General features: G+C 42.7%; 1 protein-coding gene across 2 annotated transcripts in view; it reads left to right on the forward strand.

Annotated features, from left to right (window-relative positions):
• Positions 1-455: 455 nt before the first annotated feature.
• Positions 456-18338, forward strand: part of Tada2a (transcriptional adaptor 2A) — a 48340-nt gene continuing 30457 nt past the window's right edge. The window contains exons 1-4 of one of the 2 annotated variants that reach the window (XM_050119585.1): positions 456-556; positions 2411-2521; positions 8244-8350; positions 9997-10056. In XM_050119585.1, the coding sequence (XP_049975542.1) occupies positions 2497-2521; positions 8244-8350; positions 9997-10056 (192 nt within the window). In that variant the 5' untranslated portion in view covers positions 456-556; positions 2411-2496. Of the gene's footprint in view, positions 557-2410; positions 2522-5248; positions 5313-8243; positions 8351-9996; positions 10057-18338 lie in introns of those variants that run through there. The other variant, XM_050119584.1, reaches the window with a different exon arrangement.

The following is an 18338-nucleotide window of genomic DNA, read 5'->3' on the forward strand; positions in this document are numbered from 1 at the left end:
CACTGCACTTCCATGTGGGCATCTGAAGCCCAGAGAGGGGATGGCTCTTTCCAGAGAAGGCAATGGCGACGTCCCAGAAGCATCAGAATGAAAAGGACCCTCTTCACCCCGCAAGGTATTCAGTCTGAGCAATCCATGAGTGCCATGGTGCGGCCCAGGCTCGCCGTCCTCCGGCCCAGTACCTTGGGCAGCCTCAGTTTCCTTGCTTGCGACAGGACTGGAGTGGGAATGTTATGAGAAAATCCAGACTGAACCAGCCTGGGCTGCCTTAGAGCACAGCACCTGGATGCCCGCGTCACTGGAAAAGTGACAGCCGGTCAGACTCCTGTGCCGGCGGGGTAGCGGCTGGGTACTACTCTCTCCATCTCGGGACAGCACCTCCGGGACCCGCCCGCGGCCCGAGTGGAGGCGGGGCAGACGTGCTCGCGACTGCATGGTCCGGAGCCGCGCACGTGATTCGGGGCCGCGCACGCAGACCGGGGGCGCGCACGTAAGGGAGCCTGGCCCTCACGCGCGGCGGGAGCCTCTTCGGCGAGGAGGTGCGAGACCTGGCGAGGTGAGGAGCGGGTTGGGTGGCGGGGACGAGGGCACGCGGGGTCACGAGGTGCGGGCTGTCGCGGCGGGGCCACGCCGGCGCGGGTGGCGGGTGCGGCCGGACCGGTCCCCAGCCCCTCCCCCCGCTCCAGGGCGACTGGCGGCGCGGCACCTCAGTGTTCCCGGCTGGGAGGTGGAGCGCGGCCCCGGCCCACCTGACCCGCCGAGTCTCCACGTGGGTCTCCGCGAGCCAGTCTTCGGCAGCGTTTGCGAGCTCGGGGACAGTGACTCGCCCAAAGCCATACAGCTGTCAGGATGAGGGCTGCATAGCTGCTAAGCCCACAACTCCGGGACTTGCTCCTCGATTCCTGCCCTGCTCCCTCTAGTAATCATTTGAATGTAGCCTGCCTCTCACGATGTTGTCACTGTGCGGGCTTTTAAGAAAGGATGGGAAGGAAGATTTTTGCTTTCTGCAGCGCTGTGCTTTTTGACGTGAAGTGTTTGTCAGAGCGTATTCTAGCTTTCTTTACGGTGGAAGCTTCTATTGTATGGTGGTAGCCTTCCTGTTCACCAGCTTGTAAAAACATGTGTGAATACCCCAGTCGTTAGCACTTCCTTTCCTTGGACAAAACAGCCTGTTCCAGGAGAGTGTTAGGATTCCAAGAGATAATTCCACATACACTGATGTACCTACCATTCAGTTCCTAGCATATGGATGTTGGTTTATTTTTTTTTATTCCTGGGTATATACTATTCCTTTGTTAAATTCATTTTAATCCCAATAAAAGCCCCAGTACTCGGGAGGCAGAGGCAAGCGGATCTATGAGTTTGAGGCCAACTTGGTCTAGACAGGATAGATTTATTTATTTCTGGAAACAGGGGTTCTCTGCATAACAGCCCTGGCTGCCCTGGAACTCTCTTTGTAGATCAGGCTGGGCTCGAACTCAAGAGATCTGCCTGCCTCTGCCTCCCAAGTACTGGGATTAAAGGCCTGCGACCCTACCGCCTGGCTTAGGTAGGATTTCTTGGTCTCCAGTAATAAAACTCAGATTAAAATTTATTTTTTGAGGCAGGGTCTCACTGTGTTGCCCTGGCTGTCATAGAACTCAGTGTGGACCAGGCTGGTCTTGAAGTTGAACTCATAGAGACCTATTTTCTTCTCCCTCCTGGGTTTTGGGATTAAAGATGTCTACCACTGTACCAGCAAGTTGTAGATTTATTTGTCTGTTTGTTTATTATGTATGTGTGCCTGCAAGCCAGAAGAGGGCACCAGACATCATTACAGATGGCTGTGAGCCACCACGTGGTTGCTGGGAATTGAACTCATGACCTTTGGAAGAGCAGGTTTCTCCCGCCCCCAAGTTGTAGATTTTTTTTTAAGGACGTACTTTCAAGTCTGTGAACATGGAGGTCTGAGCATTGTGATTGGCTACCCCGTCATTGCCATGTCAGTTTACCAAAGGAAATCCGGCCAAAGAGAATGGATACGTGGCAGAAAAAGCCAAATGTTTATTAGAAATTCTTAGCATTTGCTGGTTATGGCGGAGCACACCTGTGATCCCTGACCTGGGAGCCAAGGCTGTAGGATCTCCAGTTGGATGCCAGCCTGGACTACCATAGTGAGACGCTTGCTTCAAAAGCAAAAACCAAAGCAGAGATATGTAGCACCCATGTGCCAGGCTATACGGTATAGATAATTGAGTGTACATTTAATGCTCACAATTCTGAGGTTGAGCCTGTTGCATCATACCCCTTTTACAGAGGATAGATGCAGAGAGGAAGAGCAGGTCCCCTGCTGTGACAGGATTGAAGGTGCTGCTTGTAGTAGACCTTTGAATGGTTTTCTGATCCATGTGGCTCTTCTCTTTGTCCATAGGCAATCGTCAATTTTGGGCTACTTCTGAAATCTTGAAGAAGCTCCATATCAAGGAAGAGCCAACAACAGTCACTGTCATTTAGAGAATGGACCGTTTGGGTTCCTTTAGCAGTAAGTACAGTGGGACAAGTCTCAAGTGAAGACCAATAGCAAACTAAAGTAGAAGTCGATCATGGAAGCAGCGCCTTTGAAGTTGAATGCTAATGCCTGAAGGAATTATGAATGTAATGTTAAAATAAAATCAACCAGTACCTATTGGTTGCCTACTGAACATGTCACAAATGTATTTATCACTCCAAGTCTTAGAATAAAACCAAGCTGAGTGGACCAGCCACCATGTGATTGATGTGTAATTGAACATTTTTATTTTTGAGCCCAGGTTCTCATGTAGCTTGACCTGATCTGGAACTGGCTTTGTAGCTAAGCAAGACCTTGAACTACTTATTTTCCCAAGTGCTAAGATTTCAGACATGTACCATCAATGGATTTTGAAGAAATAGAAATCACAATATTAGGTGATACACACTTTTACATGCACAGACACATACACACAAGTACAGTCACAAAGTAGATGTTCATTAGTGTTCCAGTAAGAAAAGGTTCTGTTTATTTGTCATTTTCTAAATGGCATTCTGCATTTTCCCTACATTTATTTAGAAAAACAAGAGGCAGGCAGATCTCTGTGAGTTCCAGGACAGCCTGGTCTACAGATTGAGTTCCAGGACAGGCTCCAAAGCTACAGAGAAACCCTGTCTTGAAAAAGAAAAGAAAAATAGAATCTTTGGACACATCAAGTTCTATATTTTCAGTTTAGCAACACTGCAAATGTAAACTAAACCTACTCCCGCCTACTGTGTTTTGTTTGTTTTTTGGTTTTTCAAGACTGAGTTTCTCTGTAACAGTGCTGGCTGTCCTGGAACTCACAGAGATCCTCCTGCCTATGCCTCTGAGAGTGCTAGGATTAAAGGTATGTGTCACCACAACACAATTTTAAAACACAATTGTTAGGGTATGTGTAGCAAGGGCTATACACAGAGAAAACCTGTCTCAAAAAGCTACTCCCTCCCCCCACAAAAAAGTTTGAGGTGCTGGAGAGCTGGCTCAGTGGTCTTCTGGAGGACCTGAGTTTGACCACCAGCAACCACATGAGGGTTCACAACTGTTTGTAACTCCAGCCCCAGGGGATCTGACCTGGCCTCCACAAGCTCTGCGTATACATGATGTGTACACATTCATGCACTAAAACATTCATACATATAGAATAAAAATAAAGATTTAAAAAAATAATTTCAGACTTTTCCTCTTAAAAGTTTGTGAATACTTCCAGTTTACTTGCTTTTTCAACTTGCTTATACTTTTTATTTTATAAAGATTTATTTATGTGTATGTGTGTTCACATCTGTGAGTTTGTGCACTACGTGTTTATAGGAGCCCATGAAGGCCAGGAAAGGGTTTGGGATCACCTGGAACTGGAGTAACAGATGTGTGGATACTGAGTACAGACCCTCAGGCTTCTGCAAGACCAATAAACACTCTTAAACACTGAGTCATATTTCAGATTTTTAAAACTATTTCCTTAGAGTTTTTTTTATTTATTTTTCTTGTTTTTAATTATGTGTGTATTGGTATATACACATGAATGCAGGTACCCGTGGAGACCTGGCTGAGGTATCAGAGCCCCTGCAGCTAGAATTACAGGTGGTTGTGAATTATGTAACATGTTATATAATTCATTCTTGCCCCCACACATACATACAAGGTGGATAAATGTAATCAAGATAAATAAACCTTCAAAACCCTAGATCTGTCTTCTGTGCACTCAATTTTAGTTTCAGGAAAATGCATGGAGAGGGATAAATATGAAATGTTACACATATCAAAGATGCTGATGAAGAAAAAACTGTAAATGTCAGAAATGCATACATGGCCACTATTTAGAAACTGGTTAGATTAGTTCTCAACCTTTTAGACCCAATTATTTCTTTTTGTATTTTTAAAGTCTGTTATTAATTGAAAATGGAATGCATATTTTATTTTTTTTTCAAAAATAAAAACAATTCCATAGTAAAAAGAGTAACCCGTAATGAAATATTATTTTTAGTAAAATAACAAGTATGTCAATATGTTTTAAAAACTTGATTACAGGCACATGTTTATAATCCCAGCACTTAGATGCTGAGGCAGAAGGATTGTCTCCAGTTCAGGGAACAGCCTGAGTTACAAAGTAAAACCTCGTCTCAAAAAAAAGGGTGGAAGGATAGGAGCACGACAAAAAGGCAGTAAGAGACATGATGACTTACGCAGTCAGCTACTTAGACCGCAACTTACTGTGAGAAATGCAGGATAATTCAGGCTGCTGGTGATTAAGAAATGCTACAAATCTTCGTAATCCCTGGGCAAACAGTACAGCCTCCTCTTGAATTGTGTATACTTGTTATACTAGAGTATTCAGATATATTTAAACTGTCAAAATTCTTTCTTTGAGACAGGGTCTCAGTAGCTCTAGTTGGTGTGGATTTCATAAAGATCTGTCTGCTTGTCTCCTGAATTCTAGGCTTAAAGGCATGTGCCGACACCTAGCTGTCAAAAATGTTTTAGTTGGGACTAGGGCTATAGCTCAGTGGTAATGTTGCACACCTGCTTGACACATGTACAAGATCCTGTGTCAGATCCCCTGACACTACAAAAGACAAATATTTTTTACATGTGATATAGAAATGGGTTCTAGGTCATGTAATTGGGAGGTTTAGTTTTCTGTGTAGTTGATTTGTTTTGTGTTTGCTTTTCAAGACAAGAGTTTTTCTGTGTAGCCTGACTGCTCTGCAACTCACTTTGTAGATGAGGCTGGCTTTGAATTCAGGGAGTTTCGCCTCCTTCTGCCTCCCAAGTGCTGGGATTAAAGGTATGTGCCACTACTGCCCGGCTCCAGTTGAATTTTTAATGAGATAATGGAAATTTGCTAAAGACTTAAGTCGGCGGGCTTTTTTTTTTAAATATATTTGTCATATTCTTTTTATTATTATTATTATGTGTACATTGTTCTGCCTGTATTTCTGCCTGCAGGCCAGAAGAGGGCACAAGACCACATTACAGATGGTTGTGAACTCCCCCATGTGGTTGCTGGGACTTGAACTAAGGACCTCTGGAAGAACAATGTTCTTAACCTCTGAGCCATCTCTCCAGCCCTCGGCGGGCTTTTTGTTCACATGTTTTGTTTTTGTTTGAACAAGTATCTTGAGTACTTCAGAGCATCTAGAATCCCCGTCCTAGCTGCAAAATGCTATTAGCACATCCTAGTCATTGTAGCAGCAAAGACCTTTATTTTGATTTTCAAAATATCTTTCCTAGGGGGTGTTGAACCATTAGATTAGTCAATTGATGCAGTGAACTGTTAAAAAGGATAGGAAAGGGTCAGCAAGATGGCTCAAGCCTGAGGACCTGAGTTCAGTCCCTGGTTAGCACATGGTGGAAGAAGAGACCTGTCCCCCAAAAGTTTCTTCTGACCTCCATATGCTGTTGCACACGCACGCACACACACACACAGACACACACACACACACACACAAATAATAAAATATAAAACAAAAAAGTTAGAGATGATCTAGGGGAATGACTTGGGCCTAGGAATTCAGGGCCAACCTTGACCTTGTAGAGCCTATCTCTGAGTTCAAGGCCAGCCTGGTCTACAGTGCTAGTTCCGAGACAGTGAGGGCTGTTACAGAGTGAAACCCTGTCTCAAATAAATAAGTAAATAGAAAGCCAGAGTTCAGGATGGTGATTTGGTAAAGACAGGCATCTGGGCTAGAGAGATGGCTTGTCACTTACGGTGTTCTGCTCTTGCAGGGGCCTGGGGTTTAGTTTCCAGCAAGCACTTCAGGTGACCCACAACTGCCTGTAACTCCAGCTCTGGGACCTCCATGGGCACCTGCACTCATATGCACATATCACACATACACATACAAATACACATATTTTTTTAAATGACATCTAGCACTGTATTTTGTTTTTTAACCAGAAGTGGTGGATGACTGTCGATTGCGTTGGTTGGGTTACTCAGTCTAGGGGTTTGTAACCCACCCTGCAATCAGTTATTCCAGGGTCACGGAGGGGCGCTACCTGGAAGGGAATGAGCTAAGACAGAAGAACGAGGCCAAGCAGATTTGTCAAAGCCTCCGTTTATTAGGGACGGGTTACAGTTTATATATGGTAAGGAATGGGGGGCAGGGCAAGGGATCTCACCGCGTGGTCCCGGTCACGTAGCCCAGTCAGGTAGGCCAAGAGTCACAAGTTGCCACACCTAGTTCCCTGGATAGCTGGAATGTGAGGCAGGTTCCGCTAACAGATTAACAGTTAATTGGGTGAGGGGCGGTCTGTCAATAGAACATAATTATGGGTGTGGGGTTCTCTGCAGACTCCCCAGGGTGATGGTTCCTGTAATGATTTTTAGAGGGGAAATGGCTCCTGACAGATGACAAATACCTGTATCCCTCAACTTTGAAGGCAGAAGCAGGAAGATCAGGAGTTGAAGGTCATCATAGTTGGAGACCAGCCTGGGCTACATGAGACCTTGTTTCAAAAACAGAAGAAAAGGAGAAAGTGTTTGGGAATACTTTTTTTGTTTGCTCTTTGGTTTTGCTCAGGGTTTCTCTTAGTCCTGGCTGTCTCATTCTTGTAGGCGGAGACTGCTCATTTGTTTCCCGTGCCCAGACCCAAAATAATCACACAGAAACTATATTAATTAAAACACTGCTTGGCCTATTAGCTTATGCATATTTTTAGTTGACTCTTACATCTTAAATTAACTCATTTCTATTAATCTGTGAGTCACCATGAGGTTGTGGTTTACCTACAGTAATGTTCTGGCATCTTTTTCCTTTTGAGCTCATGATCTGCCTGCCTCTGCCTCCCAAGTGCTGGGATTAAAGGTGTGCCACCACTGCCTGGCGGTGGAGTAGATTTCTTTATCCTGTCCTTTTCCTCTGTGTCTTCATTTCAAAGCAAATGGCTATTACAGGAAGGAATGGTGCCTTGAAGGGTATTTTTTTTTTTTTTTGCTTTAGAGAGAAAAATACAACATAATATGAGCTCCTGCCCCAGACTAAACAAAATAAGTCCCTCCATCTCCCTTTCAAGGCCTTTGTTCCACATAGGGTAATCACACATACGGTAATCACAGGGAAGAGTCGGTTGCCCTGACTTCAGAGAGACAGGATTTGGGGCAACCTGGAACATACATACTCAGTTTTAGCGCTTTGGAGGGTTTATAGTGTACCTTTGCCTTCATAATTCAGAGACCCGCTGTTTTTACCAGAACAAGAGAGTTCTGCGATGTTTCGTGTTTTCCTGGGTAGCAGTCTCAGCCTAGACACACAGCTTAAACCCCAAATTGGAATTCTCCCAACTTAAGAAAAAATTCCGATTTGCGGAGAAGTTGAAAGAAAGTGACTGTGCACTTCTGCCTAGATGGAGCAATTGTTAGCATTTTGTCTGGTTTGCTTTGTATATGCGTTCTGTGTAGGGAACGTGCCCATTTTTCTTTTCCTTGTGGTAAAGGAGGCTTTATAAAACTTTAAAAGTTTTACAAAAGTCAAGCTTCTCTGTAGGCACCCTATCTGCCTCCTTCTTTGAAGCTGTAGGTGCACTGGAGGAAGGAACATGCTGCCACGTAATAGAAAGGGGAGTGGCTCTTGTTTATTAGGTGTGGAATAAGCTTGTCCCACCTGCACGCGTTTGCCAAGGCAGTCACTGTCTCCAGTCATTTGCAGAGCTTCGCCTTTTGCACTTAGTGGTGTTCACAAGGAGTTTTGAACTTCCGTTGTTTTCTGTGTTCTAGATGATCCATCTGATAAGCCCCCTTGCAGAGGCTGCTCCTCCTACCTCATGGAACCTTACATTAAGTGTGCTGAATGTGGACCTCCTCCTTTCTTCCTGTGTTTGCAGGTAACTAGCTCCCTGAGGAGAAGGTGTCTTTCCTGGTCTGTTTTATGGATGCAGTAACTTGAGGTGGCTTAGGACCACACTGCATGAGCTCTCCTCCTGCAAGTGTCTTCCCTGCAATACTTTACCAGGAAGCTCGGAAACAGCAGATGCATGAGACAGACAGTCAGCTGTTCCATAGAGCGTCTCAACTTAATGCTTACCGCTCTCCCCAAGTAAAGTTATTTAGATTACAGGAATCAGAACTGACAGGTTGTTCCTTTTGATCTCACTGTTTGTTAGCTTCTTAGAGTGGTCTTTGTATAGATGACAAGGGAACAAGCTGTTTTGTGGATTATATTAGGAGTAAGACTGATTATAAGTGTGCCAGGTACTATTTTGAGTACTTCACTTGACTCATCCCCTAAATCATCACTATAGTGCTGTAAGTGAATAAATAAAATATCTCAATTTTACAAGTGAAACTCAACTAAAGAAAGCCTAGATGATTTGCTTGCTGGGAATATCAGAGATACTTATTTATAGGAAGTATTCCAGGGATGGCAGAGGCGGCTCAGCGGATAAAGTATTTGCTGCACAAGCCTGAGGACCTGAGTTTGAATCCCCAGCAACCTGGGCATGATAGCATTTTCTGTAACCCCATACTGGGGAGGGAGTGGAGATAGGGGGAACCTGAGGGTCTGTTAACCAGCCAGACGAGCTGAAATGACAAGCTCTAGGTTCAGTGAAAGACTTTCTCTCAGAAAATAAAGGGGAGTGCAGTAGAGGAAGACTCCGAGTGATGGCCTCCATAAGGTCATGCATAGGCAAGTGTACCTACAAACACATGTGCACACACAGCATTCCAGTTTTAGACGGGTTAAAATGTAAAAAGTGGCTGATGAAAGTTGTGATCTACCTTGGGTTATAAGATTATACACTGGACATAGGGTGCCATCTGGGAGGATGAATAGCAGGAAGGAAGATGAAGTCAGCCTGGGCTACATCGCAAAATTCTTTTTGGTATACCAAAAACAAGAGAAGACCCCCCAAAAACTATAGCTTGTATGACTAGATTACCTTAGGCTGATAGTGGCAATGAATGCCTATAATTTTAGAACTTTGGAAGTGGAGAGGCAGGAAGATAAGGAGTTTGAGGCCAGCCTAGACTACATAGGGAGATTAAGAATAACGTGAACTACATGAAACACTGCCTCAAATAAAACAAAAAAAGAAAAAGTAGAACACTTTCAAGCCATCTTTTTTCTTTTTTTTAAGTTTTATTTATTATTTTTGGTGTTTTGAGACAGGATCACTCTACATAGCCTTGACCCTTCTCATACTATGTAGACCAATCTCGCCTCAAACTTGCAGAGATTCCGCTGCCTCTGCCTACCGAGTGCTGAGATTAAAGATGTGCACCACCAAGCCTGGCTTTTATTTTGTTAAAGATGTGGTCTCATGTAGCCTAGCTTGCCTTGAATTGACTATGTAGCTGAGTGAGGATGACTTTGAACTCTTGATCGTCCCAGTTCCACCTCCCAAGTGCTGGGGTTGAATCCAGTGTTTTGTATATTTGTAACAAGCCTTGTACTCCCTGAGCCTCATCCCTAGCCCTAAGGAAGTATTTTTTATGTGGCTTTTGGTAATTTAACTTTTTTTCTTCACAGTGTTTCACTCGAGGATTTGAGTACAAGAAACATCAGAGTGATCATACTTACGAAATCATGGTAATGATGAAATTACTGGAAACTTTTATTCATTTTTCAAGTATTGAGATTGAGAACTCATTTTCTTTAGCTCCACGTTTCTCTGTCCTTTTTCTCTTCTGAATTTGATAATTATCTAATAGGTTTTTTAGTTCTTTGTAACCTATAAAGATATTTAAATATAAAAATAGCTTAACAAATATATACATATGTTGTAGTTTGAATATATTTAGTATAATCTCATAGGGAACGGCATCATTAGGAGATTTGTTGGAGTGAGTATGGCCTTGTCACTGTGGGAGTGGGCTTTGAGGTTTCCTGTGCTCAGGAAAATGCTGAGTGTCTCAGTTGACTTCTTGTTACCTGCAAGATGTAGCATTCTCAGCTCTGGAACCATTTCTGCCTGTACGCTATGCTCCTCATCATGATGATAATGGACGGAAACTCTGAAACTGTAAGTGAGCCACCCCTCAATTAAATGTTTCCTTTATAAGAGTCACTGTCGTCACTATGTCTCTTCACAGCAATAGAAAACCTAACTAAGCTAGGCGGGGTGGCCCACATCTTTAATCCCAGCCAGCACTCAGAAGGCAGAGACAGGCAGGTCTCTGAGATCAAAGCCAGCCTGGGCTACCTGGTCTATGGAGTGAGTTCCAGGACAGCCAGGACTGTTACATAGAGAAACCCTGACTCAAAAAAAACAAAAACAAAAAAAAAAAAAGTAAGACAACAACATAGAATGTAAAAATGACTGACTGCAGTGTGGTGGCTTGTGCCTGTAATCAGACAGGGTTGCCATGAGTTTAGGCTAGTTGGGGATGTAGTGTGAGACCCTGTGTGGTGGTTTTTTGTGAGAATGGCCCCAAGTTTCAGTCATTTGAATACTTCATCCCCATGTGGTAACTGTTGGGAAGTAAATTTACTTTTCTATTGCTGTGATGAAACACTATGACCAAGTCAACTTACACAAGGAAGGGTTTATTTGGGACTTACAGTCCAGAGGGATAGGAGTCCATCCATCATGGTGGGGGGCATAGCTGTAGGCAGACAGGCCAGCATGGCACACAAGTAGTAGCTGAGAACTCAGATCCTTATCCTCAAACACGGAACAGAGATAGGGGTGACAGGAGACTTTTGAATCCTTATCCTGTCCCCAGTGACACACCTCCCAACAAAGGCCACACCTCCTAATTCTTTCCAAACAGCCACCAGATGGGGACCAAGTATTCAGATATCTGAGGCTTATGGGGTCTATTTCCATTCAAAAACCACACCGTGTTTCAAAACACAGATAATAGGGCTGGAAGGATGGCCTATCATCTTAGGGTGCCAACCGTTCTTGCAGAGGACTGGAATTCAGTTCTTGGCACTGATATTGGACAATGCAGAACTCCCTATAACTGGTGCCCTCTTCTGGAATCCATAGATATCTCTGTAGATGGACTTTTCTGCCACCAATCCCAAATAATGACATGGAGACTTATTAATTATGAAAGCTAGGCCTTAGCTTAGGCTCTTCACATTAGCTCTTATGACTTAAATTAATCCATTTATATTAATCAGTATTTTGTCTTGTGTCTTTTTACCTTTCATCATGCATCTTCTGCTTTCTCTCCACCTGGCTGGCAACTCCACTCCTTCTTTCCAGAGTTCTCTCTCTGCCCAGAAGTCCTACCTATACCACCTGCCTAGCTATTGACCATTTTGCTTATTACACCAATCAGAGCCACACATTTTCACATAGTATACATATATCCTACAACATACCTCACTCATATATGCACAGACACATATATACCATAATTAAAAATAAAATACATATTTAAAAAAATCAAGTACTAAACAACATACAATAAAAAGAATTAGAAGAGACAAACTGGCTGATAGGCTAGGTAAGATTTGACTCTGATTTGAGTAATAGCCACCTTTAAAGAAAAAGTGTGCCACTCTTCCCACTTGGGCCAGGAGTTTAATATGCCAATGTAAATAATCAGGTCTCTTGACAGGTCTATGTATCTTGTTAAAATAGTTTTGTCTGGAGACTGCGGTTCTAGCTTAGTGGTAGAGCCTCCCCCAGTGTGCACCAAGCTTTGAATTTGACCCCTTGCGTTTCAGGGGAAGGTTTGTCTATTTTCAGAGTATCTAAAGCAAGTTTTTCAACACTTAGCCCCTGGTACAGTTTTCTTACAGTAATAATTCAACATTGTAGATTAATCTTTTGGCACTGTGTTAGTTTTCTACAGTTGCTGTTATAATTATGAAAACTTAAGTGTCTTAAGAAAACACTGATTTATTATTGCAGAATTTAGTAGGTCAGAAGTGGGCTTCCTGGTTTGAGGCAGGTCTTGAGAGGCTGTAATGGAGGTGTTTGGCCAGCCTGAGCTTTTATCTTGATACCCTGGGGGAGAATCTGTTTCTGAGTTCATTCAGTTTGTTGGCAGAATTGAATGCCTTGAGATTGAAGGATTGGTGCCTCTGTTTCCTGGCTGGTTGTTGGCTAGAGTTTGTTCTTTGCTTCTAGAGGCTTCTCTGGCCTTTGGCCTCCTTTTGCCATATCCAAAGCCAGTGAGTGATACTGGGAGACCATGAGAGCTGTTGATGAAGTACTTGAACCTCTGACCTGCTTTATCCTGCTTAAGCAGTTTCTTTCATTCTTCTCCCTTCCTCTAATACTTAAAAGAGAATCTATTTTTTGATTTTTAGGTTTTTATTTTTATTATGTGTGTTTTGGCTGCATGTATGTTTTTGCACCACATGGTACCAAGTGCTCCCGGAAGAGGGTGTCAAATCCCCTGGACTGTTGGGAGCCACCATAGATTCTGGGACTTGACCCCAGGTCCTCTGGAAGAAATCCAGTGCTCTTATCTATGGAACCATCTCTCTAGCACCCCTCTAGTACTTTTAAAGATTTGTATGATTTTGTTGGACCCACCTAGATAAATCAGGCCGTTTCCCAACTTTGCTAGTTGTTAGTAATTTTAATTCTAATTCTGCAGAGTGTTTAATTTTAATTTTACCTGCAGTACTAGTGCTTGATGGAATAGTAGACAGAAACCTGGGAGAAATCTGGAATGTGTTTAGAATTCTGCCAGTTATTGTAATTCACAGCACTTTATGTGTGTTTCATAAAAGATCAGAAAGAAATTGGGCATGGTGGTACATGCCTTCAATCCCAGCACTCAGGAAACCAAGGCAGGTAGATCTCTGTGAGTTTGAGGCAATCTTATCTACATATTGAGCTCCAACACAGATAAGGCTATATAGTGAGACCCTGTAAACACCCTCCCCACCCCCCGCCCCCAAAAAGAACAAAGCTAAAAAGGAAGGTAGGGATGCAACTCAGCTGGTAGAGGCTTACCTACCATATGCAGAGCCCTGCATTCTGCTCCCAATACCACATAAAACCAGGCATAGTGACACACAGTTAGTACTGGGAATATTTGGGAAATGAAGCCAGCAAAGGTCTTTCTCATTTTCTACGTGATCAGTTGGAGGCTACCCAGGGATACATAAAACCTTGTTTCAAAAACAAAATAAAACAAAATCATTCAGAAAGAGGGACTCAACATGAATTTGATCATTTGTTGGCTCCTGTTAGTGTTCCTGCACCTATAATACTGGAAGTCATGTTCTAGACTAAAATGAATTTTGGGAGAATAACTATCTGCCTTTCCTTACAGTTTCCAGTCTCTCCTTTTAAAAATATTACTATTTTTGTTGTTGTTTTGAGACAGGGTTTCTCCTTGGCTACCCTGGAACACTCTCTGTAGACCAGGCTGGCCTTAAACTCACAGAAATCTGCCTGCCTCTGCCTCCCCGAAGCTGGAATTAAAGGTGTGCGCCACCACTGCTTAGCTGTTGTTTTCAGTTATGTATAGATGTTTGTGCTTGCATGTGGGTGTGTGCATGTGAGTTCAGGTATCAGCAGAGGCCAGAAGCATCTGATCATTCAGAGCTGGAGGTACAGACAGTTGTTGGGCCCTTTTTTCTTTTTCTTTTTTTTTTTTTGGTTTTTCAAGACAGGGTTTCTCTGTGGCTTTGGAGCCTGTCCTGGAACTAGCTCTTGTAGACCAGGCTGGTCTCGAACTCACAGAGATCCGCCTGCCTCTGCCTCCCGAGTGCTGGGATTAAAGGCGTGCGCCACCACTGCCCTGCTTGTTGGGCCCTTAACATGGGTTCTGGTAATCAAACTCGGGTCTTCTAGAAGAGCTCTTTAATCACTGAGTTATTTCTCCAGCATGCAGTCTCTTTTTTAATTTGAAGGGTTTTTTTTTTTTGAGTTTTTTTAAGACAGTCTCATGTATCTCAGGCTGTCTGTCCTCAAGTTTGCTATGTAGCCAAGGATGCCCTTGTATTCCTGCCCCCACCTCCCAGTGATTACCACATTTTATTTTAAGTCTCATATTCAATTCACTAATTTGAACAATAACCAAAACGTTTCCCCTTTTGCCTGTTGAATGACGGTTTGGAGAGCAGCTTTGGTTTTGGGTTCATTTCACCAGAGTTACTATATCTTTGAAAAATGGATTCACTTTTTCCAAATGCTCCTAAGAATGTCTAGACTCAGATTTTGTTATTTGTTTTAATTATTTTTATGGTGCAAGGGTTTGGATCACATGCTGCTACTGAGGTACATCCCCAGTATCCAAATTTATTCATTTGAAGTGGTAAAATAATCCTTATGAGATAATTATGTAGCTTGGGTAGTTGATAGTCATGCCCAGCCACTGTTGGAAAGCTGACTGTGAGCTCTCTGTAGCAATTCTGAGCACCATGCCTTCCGTCCACATAATGCTAAAAACACTGTCTCACTCCAGCCAGGTCCACTTAATTCTTATTACATCATCCTTTCTCACATGTTCCCCACCCATGCAAACACCTTTCAGGGATCTGAACTCAAGGGGGCCTCTGGGGGCTACTATACTCTATACCTTTTATTAGCCAATCTCACCTATTCCAACAAATCTTTCCTTCTATAGAAGTGATGACCAGCTTTTGGCTTTCTACACCCCAGGCCTCTAAAATCTTGATTCTTTGCAGCACGAAGCATCTGATAACTTGAAATGGTTTCAGTACTTTCTCATCTCACAGTACTGTAGTTTGGGGAGTTACTCATGCTGTGGTGGGTGGTGCATTAATAGAGATTTCTGAATTCTGTAGCTATTTTTGTCTTGTAATTCTTAAGACCTTGAGCAAGAGAAGGCAGCTCCTCTACCACACCCTTTATGACAGTAATTCTTAGACTTTATTACCTGGAGTTTCTTAGAACTGTGATTTCCAAATCTACAGTTAGAGATTCTGACCCAAGTTTGGGTTAAGAATTGAATAACATTGAACTTCAAGAAGAAAGGGAGGGGCCGGGTGGTGGTGGTGCACGCCTTTAATCCCAGCACTCGGGAGGCAGAGGCAGGCGGATCTCTGTGAGTTCGAGACCAGCCTGGTCTACAAGAGCTNAAAAACCAAAAAAAAAAAAAAAAGAAAGGGAGGGGCTTTTTTTTTCTTCTTGAAGTTCAGTGTTATTTCATAAAGCTTTTTGTTCTTCTATAGTGTAGAAAGTTTTCATTATAAATTGGTAAGAGTAATCAGTATTCTGAAAGTTTTAGAAACAACAGACCTGTTGTCTTAGTTTAGGTTTTTATTGCTATGAAGAGACACCATGCCCACAGTAACTCTGATAAAGAAAACATTTAATTGGGGTGGTAGCTTATAGTTTCAGAGGTTCAGTCCATTATCATCATGACAGGGAGCATGGTGTTATGTAGGCAGACGTGGTACTGACTACATCTTGACAAGAAAACAGCAGGAAGTTGACTGACTGTCTCACTGAGGGAAAGTTGAACAAAAGAGACCTCAAAGCCGACCCCCACAGTGACATACTTTTCCCAACAAGGACATACTTCCTAATAGTGCCACTTATTTGAGGGGCCATTTTCTTTCAAGCCACCACACCTGCCAACCACTGTGTGATTTCATATTTGCATATCTTTATGGTGCTTGTCGGGTTGAATGTGTTTGGTATGGGTTTAATATATGCATGGACCCTGAAATTTCATTCTCATCTCATAATAAGCTCATATGGTAGGCTTAGATCAAAATGGGTTGCCTGTTATCTCTGTGATTTTACTAAGAGGACAGATTTTTTTTTTTTTGTCACCAACAAAAAGCTATAACAAACTGTAAATGCCTGTGGGATTGGAAAGACTTGTATTATTTTCTTTTTTACTTTCATCATAGAAAATTTCAGACATCCATGAAAGCAAATACTGTTTAGCTCAGTGTCAGAGCTAAGTTGTGGTTTGAAGAAGAGATTGCTTTATTACCTACCTCCCACAGTTGCTGTGGCTCAGAATTCAGATGAGGCCCAGAGCAGTTGGTCCTTAGCATATTCTTCCAGTCACTTTGCAGATTCTTTGATTACTGCATAGACCATTTACCCATTTCCTTAAAGATTTATTTATTTATTATGTATACAGTGTTCTGCCTGCATGCATGCCTGCACACCAGAAGAGGGCACCAGATCTCATTAGAGATGGCTGTGAGCCACCATGTGGTTGCTGGGAATTGAACTCAGTACCTCTGGAAGAGCAGTCAGTGCTTTTAACCTCTGAGCCATCTCTCCAGCCCCTGATTGTTGTGATTATTTTATATACTTGCTAACATTTGGCATTGTCATCATATGTTTTGATGTGTATAGCATAGTGTTTTGTTTGTTACCATTGACAGTCTCACTATGTAATCCAGACTGGCCTCAAGCTCACAATGATCCTCTTACATCAGTCTCCAAATGCTAAGATAATATGCATGCAATATACCCTTTTATTTATTTGTGATTTTTTTATCTTAAATTTTCTATATGTGGGGAGATGTACATGTTTTCCACAGAGGCTAAAGATGTCAGATTCCCTAGATTTGGAATTACAGTGTTTGTGAGCTCAATATGGATTATCAGAATTGAACTCAGGTTCTCTGTAAAGGCAGTACAAAATCTTGTTTTGTTTTGTTGTTTTAAATATTTTTTTATGTTTTATTTAGCATTATTTTATGTGCATTGGTGTGATGGTGTCAGATCCTCTGCAACTGGATCTTCTGACAGTTGTGAGCTGCCATGTGGGTGCTGGGAATTGAACCTGGGTCCTCTGTAAGAGCAGTCAGTGCTCTTAACCACTGAGCCATCTCTCCAGCCCCTGTTGTTTTTGTTTTTCAAGACAGGGTTTCTCTGTGTAGCCTTGGCTGTCTTAGAACTCACTCTGTAGACCAGGCTAGCCTCCAACTTACAGAGATTTGTCTGCCTCTTCCTCCTGAGTGCTAGGTTAAAGGTGTATAGTACCACCACCAGGCTCTATGTGGGTTCTTTTTTTCCCTTGTTTTGTTTTTTGAGACAGCGTCTATATTGTAGCCCTGGATATCCTGGAACTCACTATATAGATCAGACTGGCCTAGAACTTACAGAGATCCACCTGCCTCTGCCTCTCAAGTTCTAGGATTAAAGTATGTACCACCATGCCTGATTCTTTTCTTTTTAGATTGATTTCCTTTTTAATTATTTTTAAGATGTATTTTTAAGTGTGTGTGTGCACACACGTGTGCCTGCACATACGCATACACATGAGTTCTGGTGCCTGTGGAAGCCAGAGGCATTAGATCTCGTGGAGCTGGAATTACAGGTGGTTCTGAGCCACTTGACATAGGTGCTAGTAATCAAACTCTGGTCCTCCGAGAGAGCAGTATGCACTTCTGACTGCTGAACCAATAAATATCACATAATCACTATGTGACACATCCAAAAAACATTTATTCTTTTAAAAAATTAAATATTGGGCTGGAGAGATGGCTCAGAGGTTAAGGGCATTGCCTGCTCTTCCAAAGGTCCTGAGTTCAATTCCCAGCAACCACATGGTGGCTCACAACCATCTGTAATGGGGTCTGATGCCTTCTTCTGGCCTTCGGGTATACACACAGACAGAATATTGTATACATTATAAATAATGTAAAAATTTTCAAAAAAAATTAAATATTGTTGTGTTTTACTGGAAAACATTGTTATGTAATAGAGGTAGGAATGGAAGATGTAGAAAATAATAACATAACCTAGGGAAAATAATAACGAAGCTGATAATGATGGTCTTTGTATGTGGGATGTGTGTACACCTGTGTATGGAGGCCAGACCTTGACTTCAGGTGTCTTCCTGCAAGATTTTCTACCTTATTTTTTGAGACAGTATCTCTCACTGAACCTGAAGTCCCTGGCTGCCTCTCATTGGGATTACAGGTGTACACTGCCACATGGACACAGCCAGGGTTTC

Source organism: Alexandromys fortis, unplaced genomic scaffold, assembly GCF_014885135.2.
Source record: "Alexandromys fortis isolate MF-2015 unplaced genomic scaffold, M_Fortis_MF-2015_v1.1 scaffold_173, whole genome shotgun sequence".
In the NCBI taxonomy this organism is placed as follows: Eukaryota; Metazoa; Chordata; class Mammalia; order Rodentia; family Cricetidae; genus Alexandromys; species Alexandromys fortis.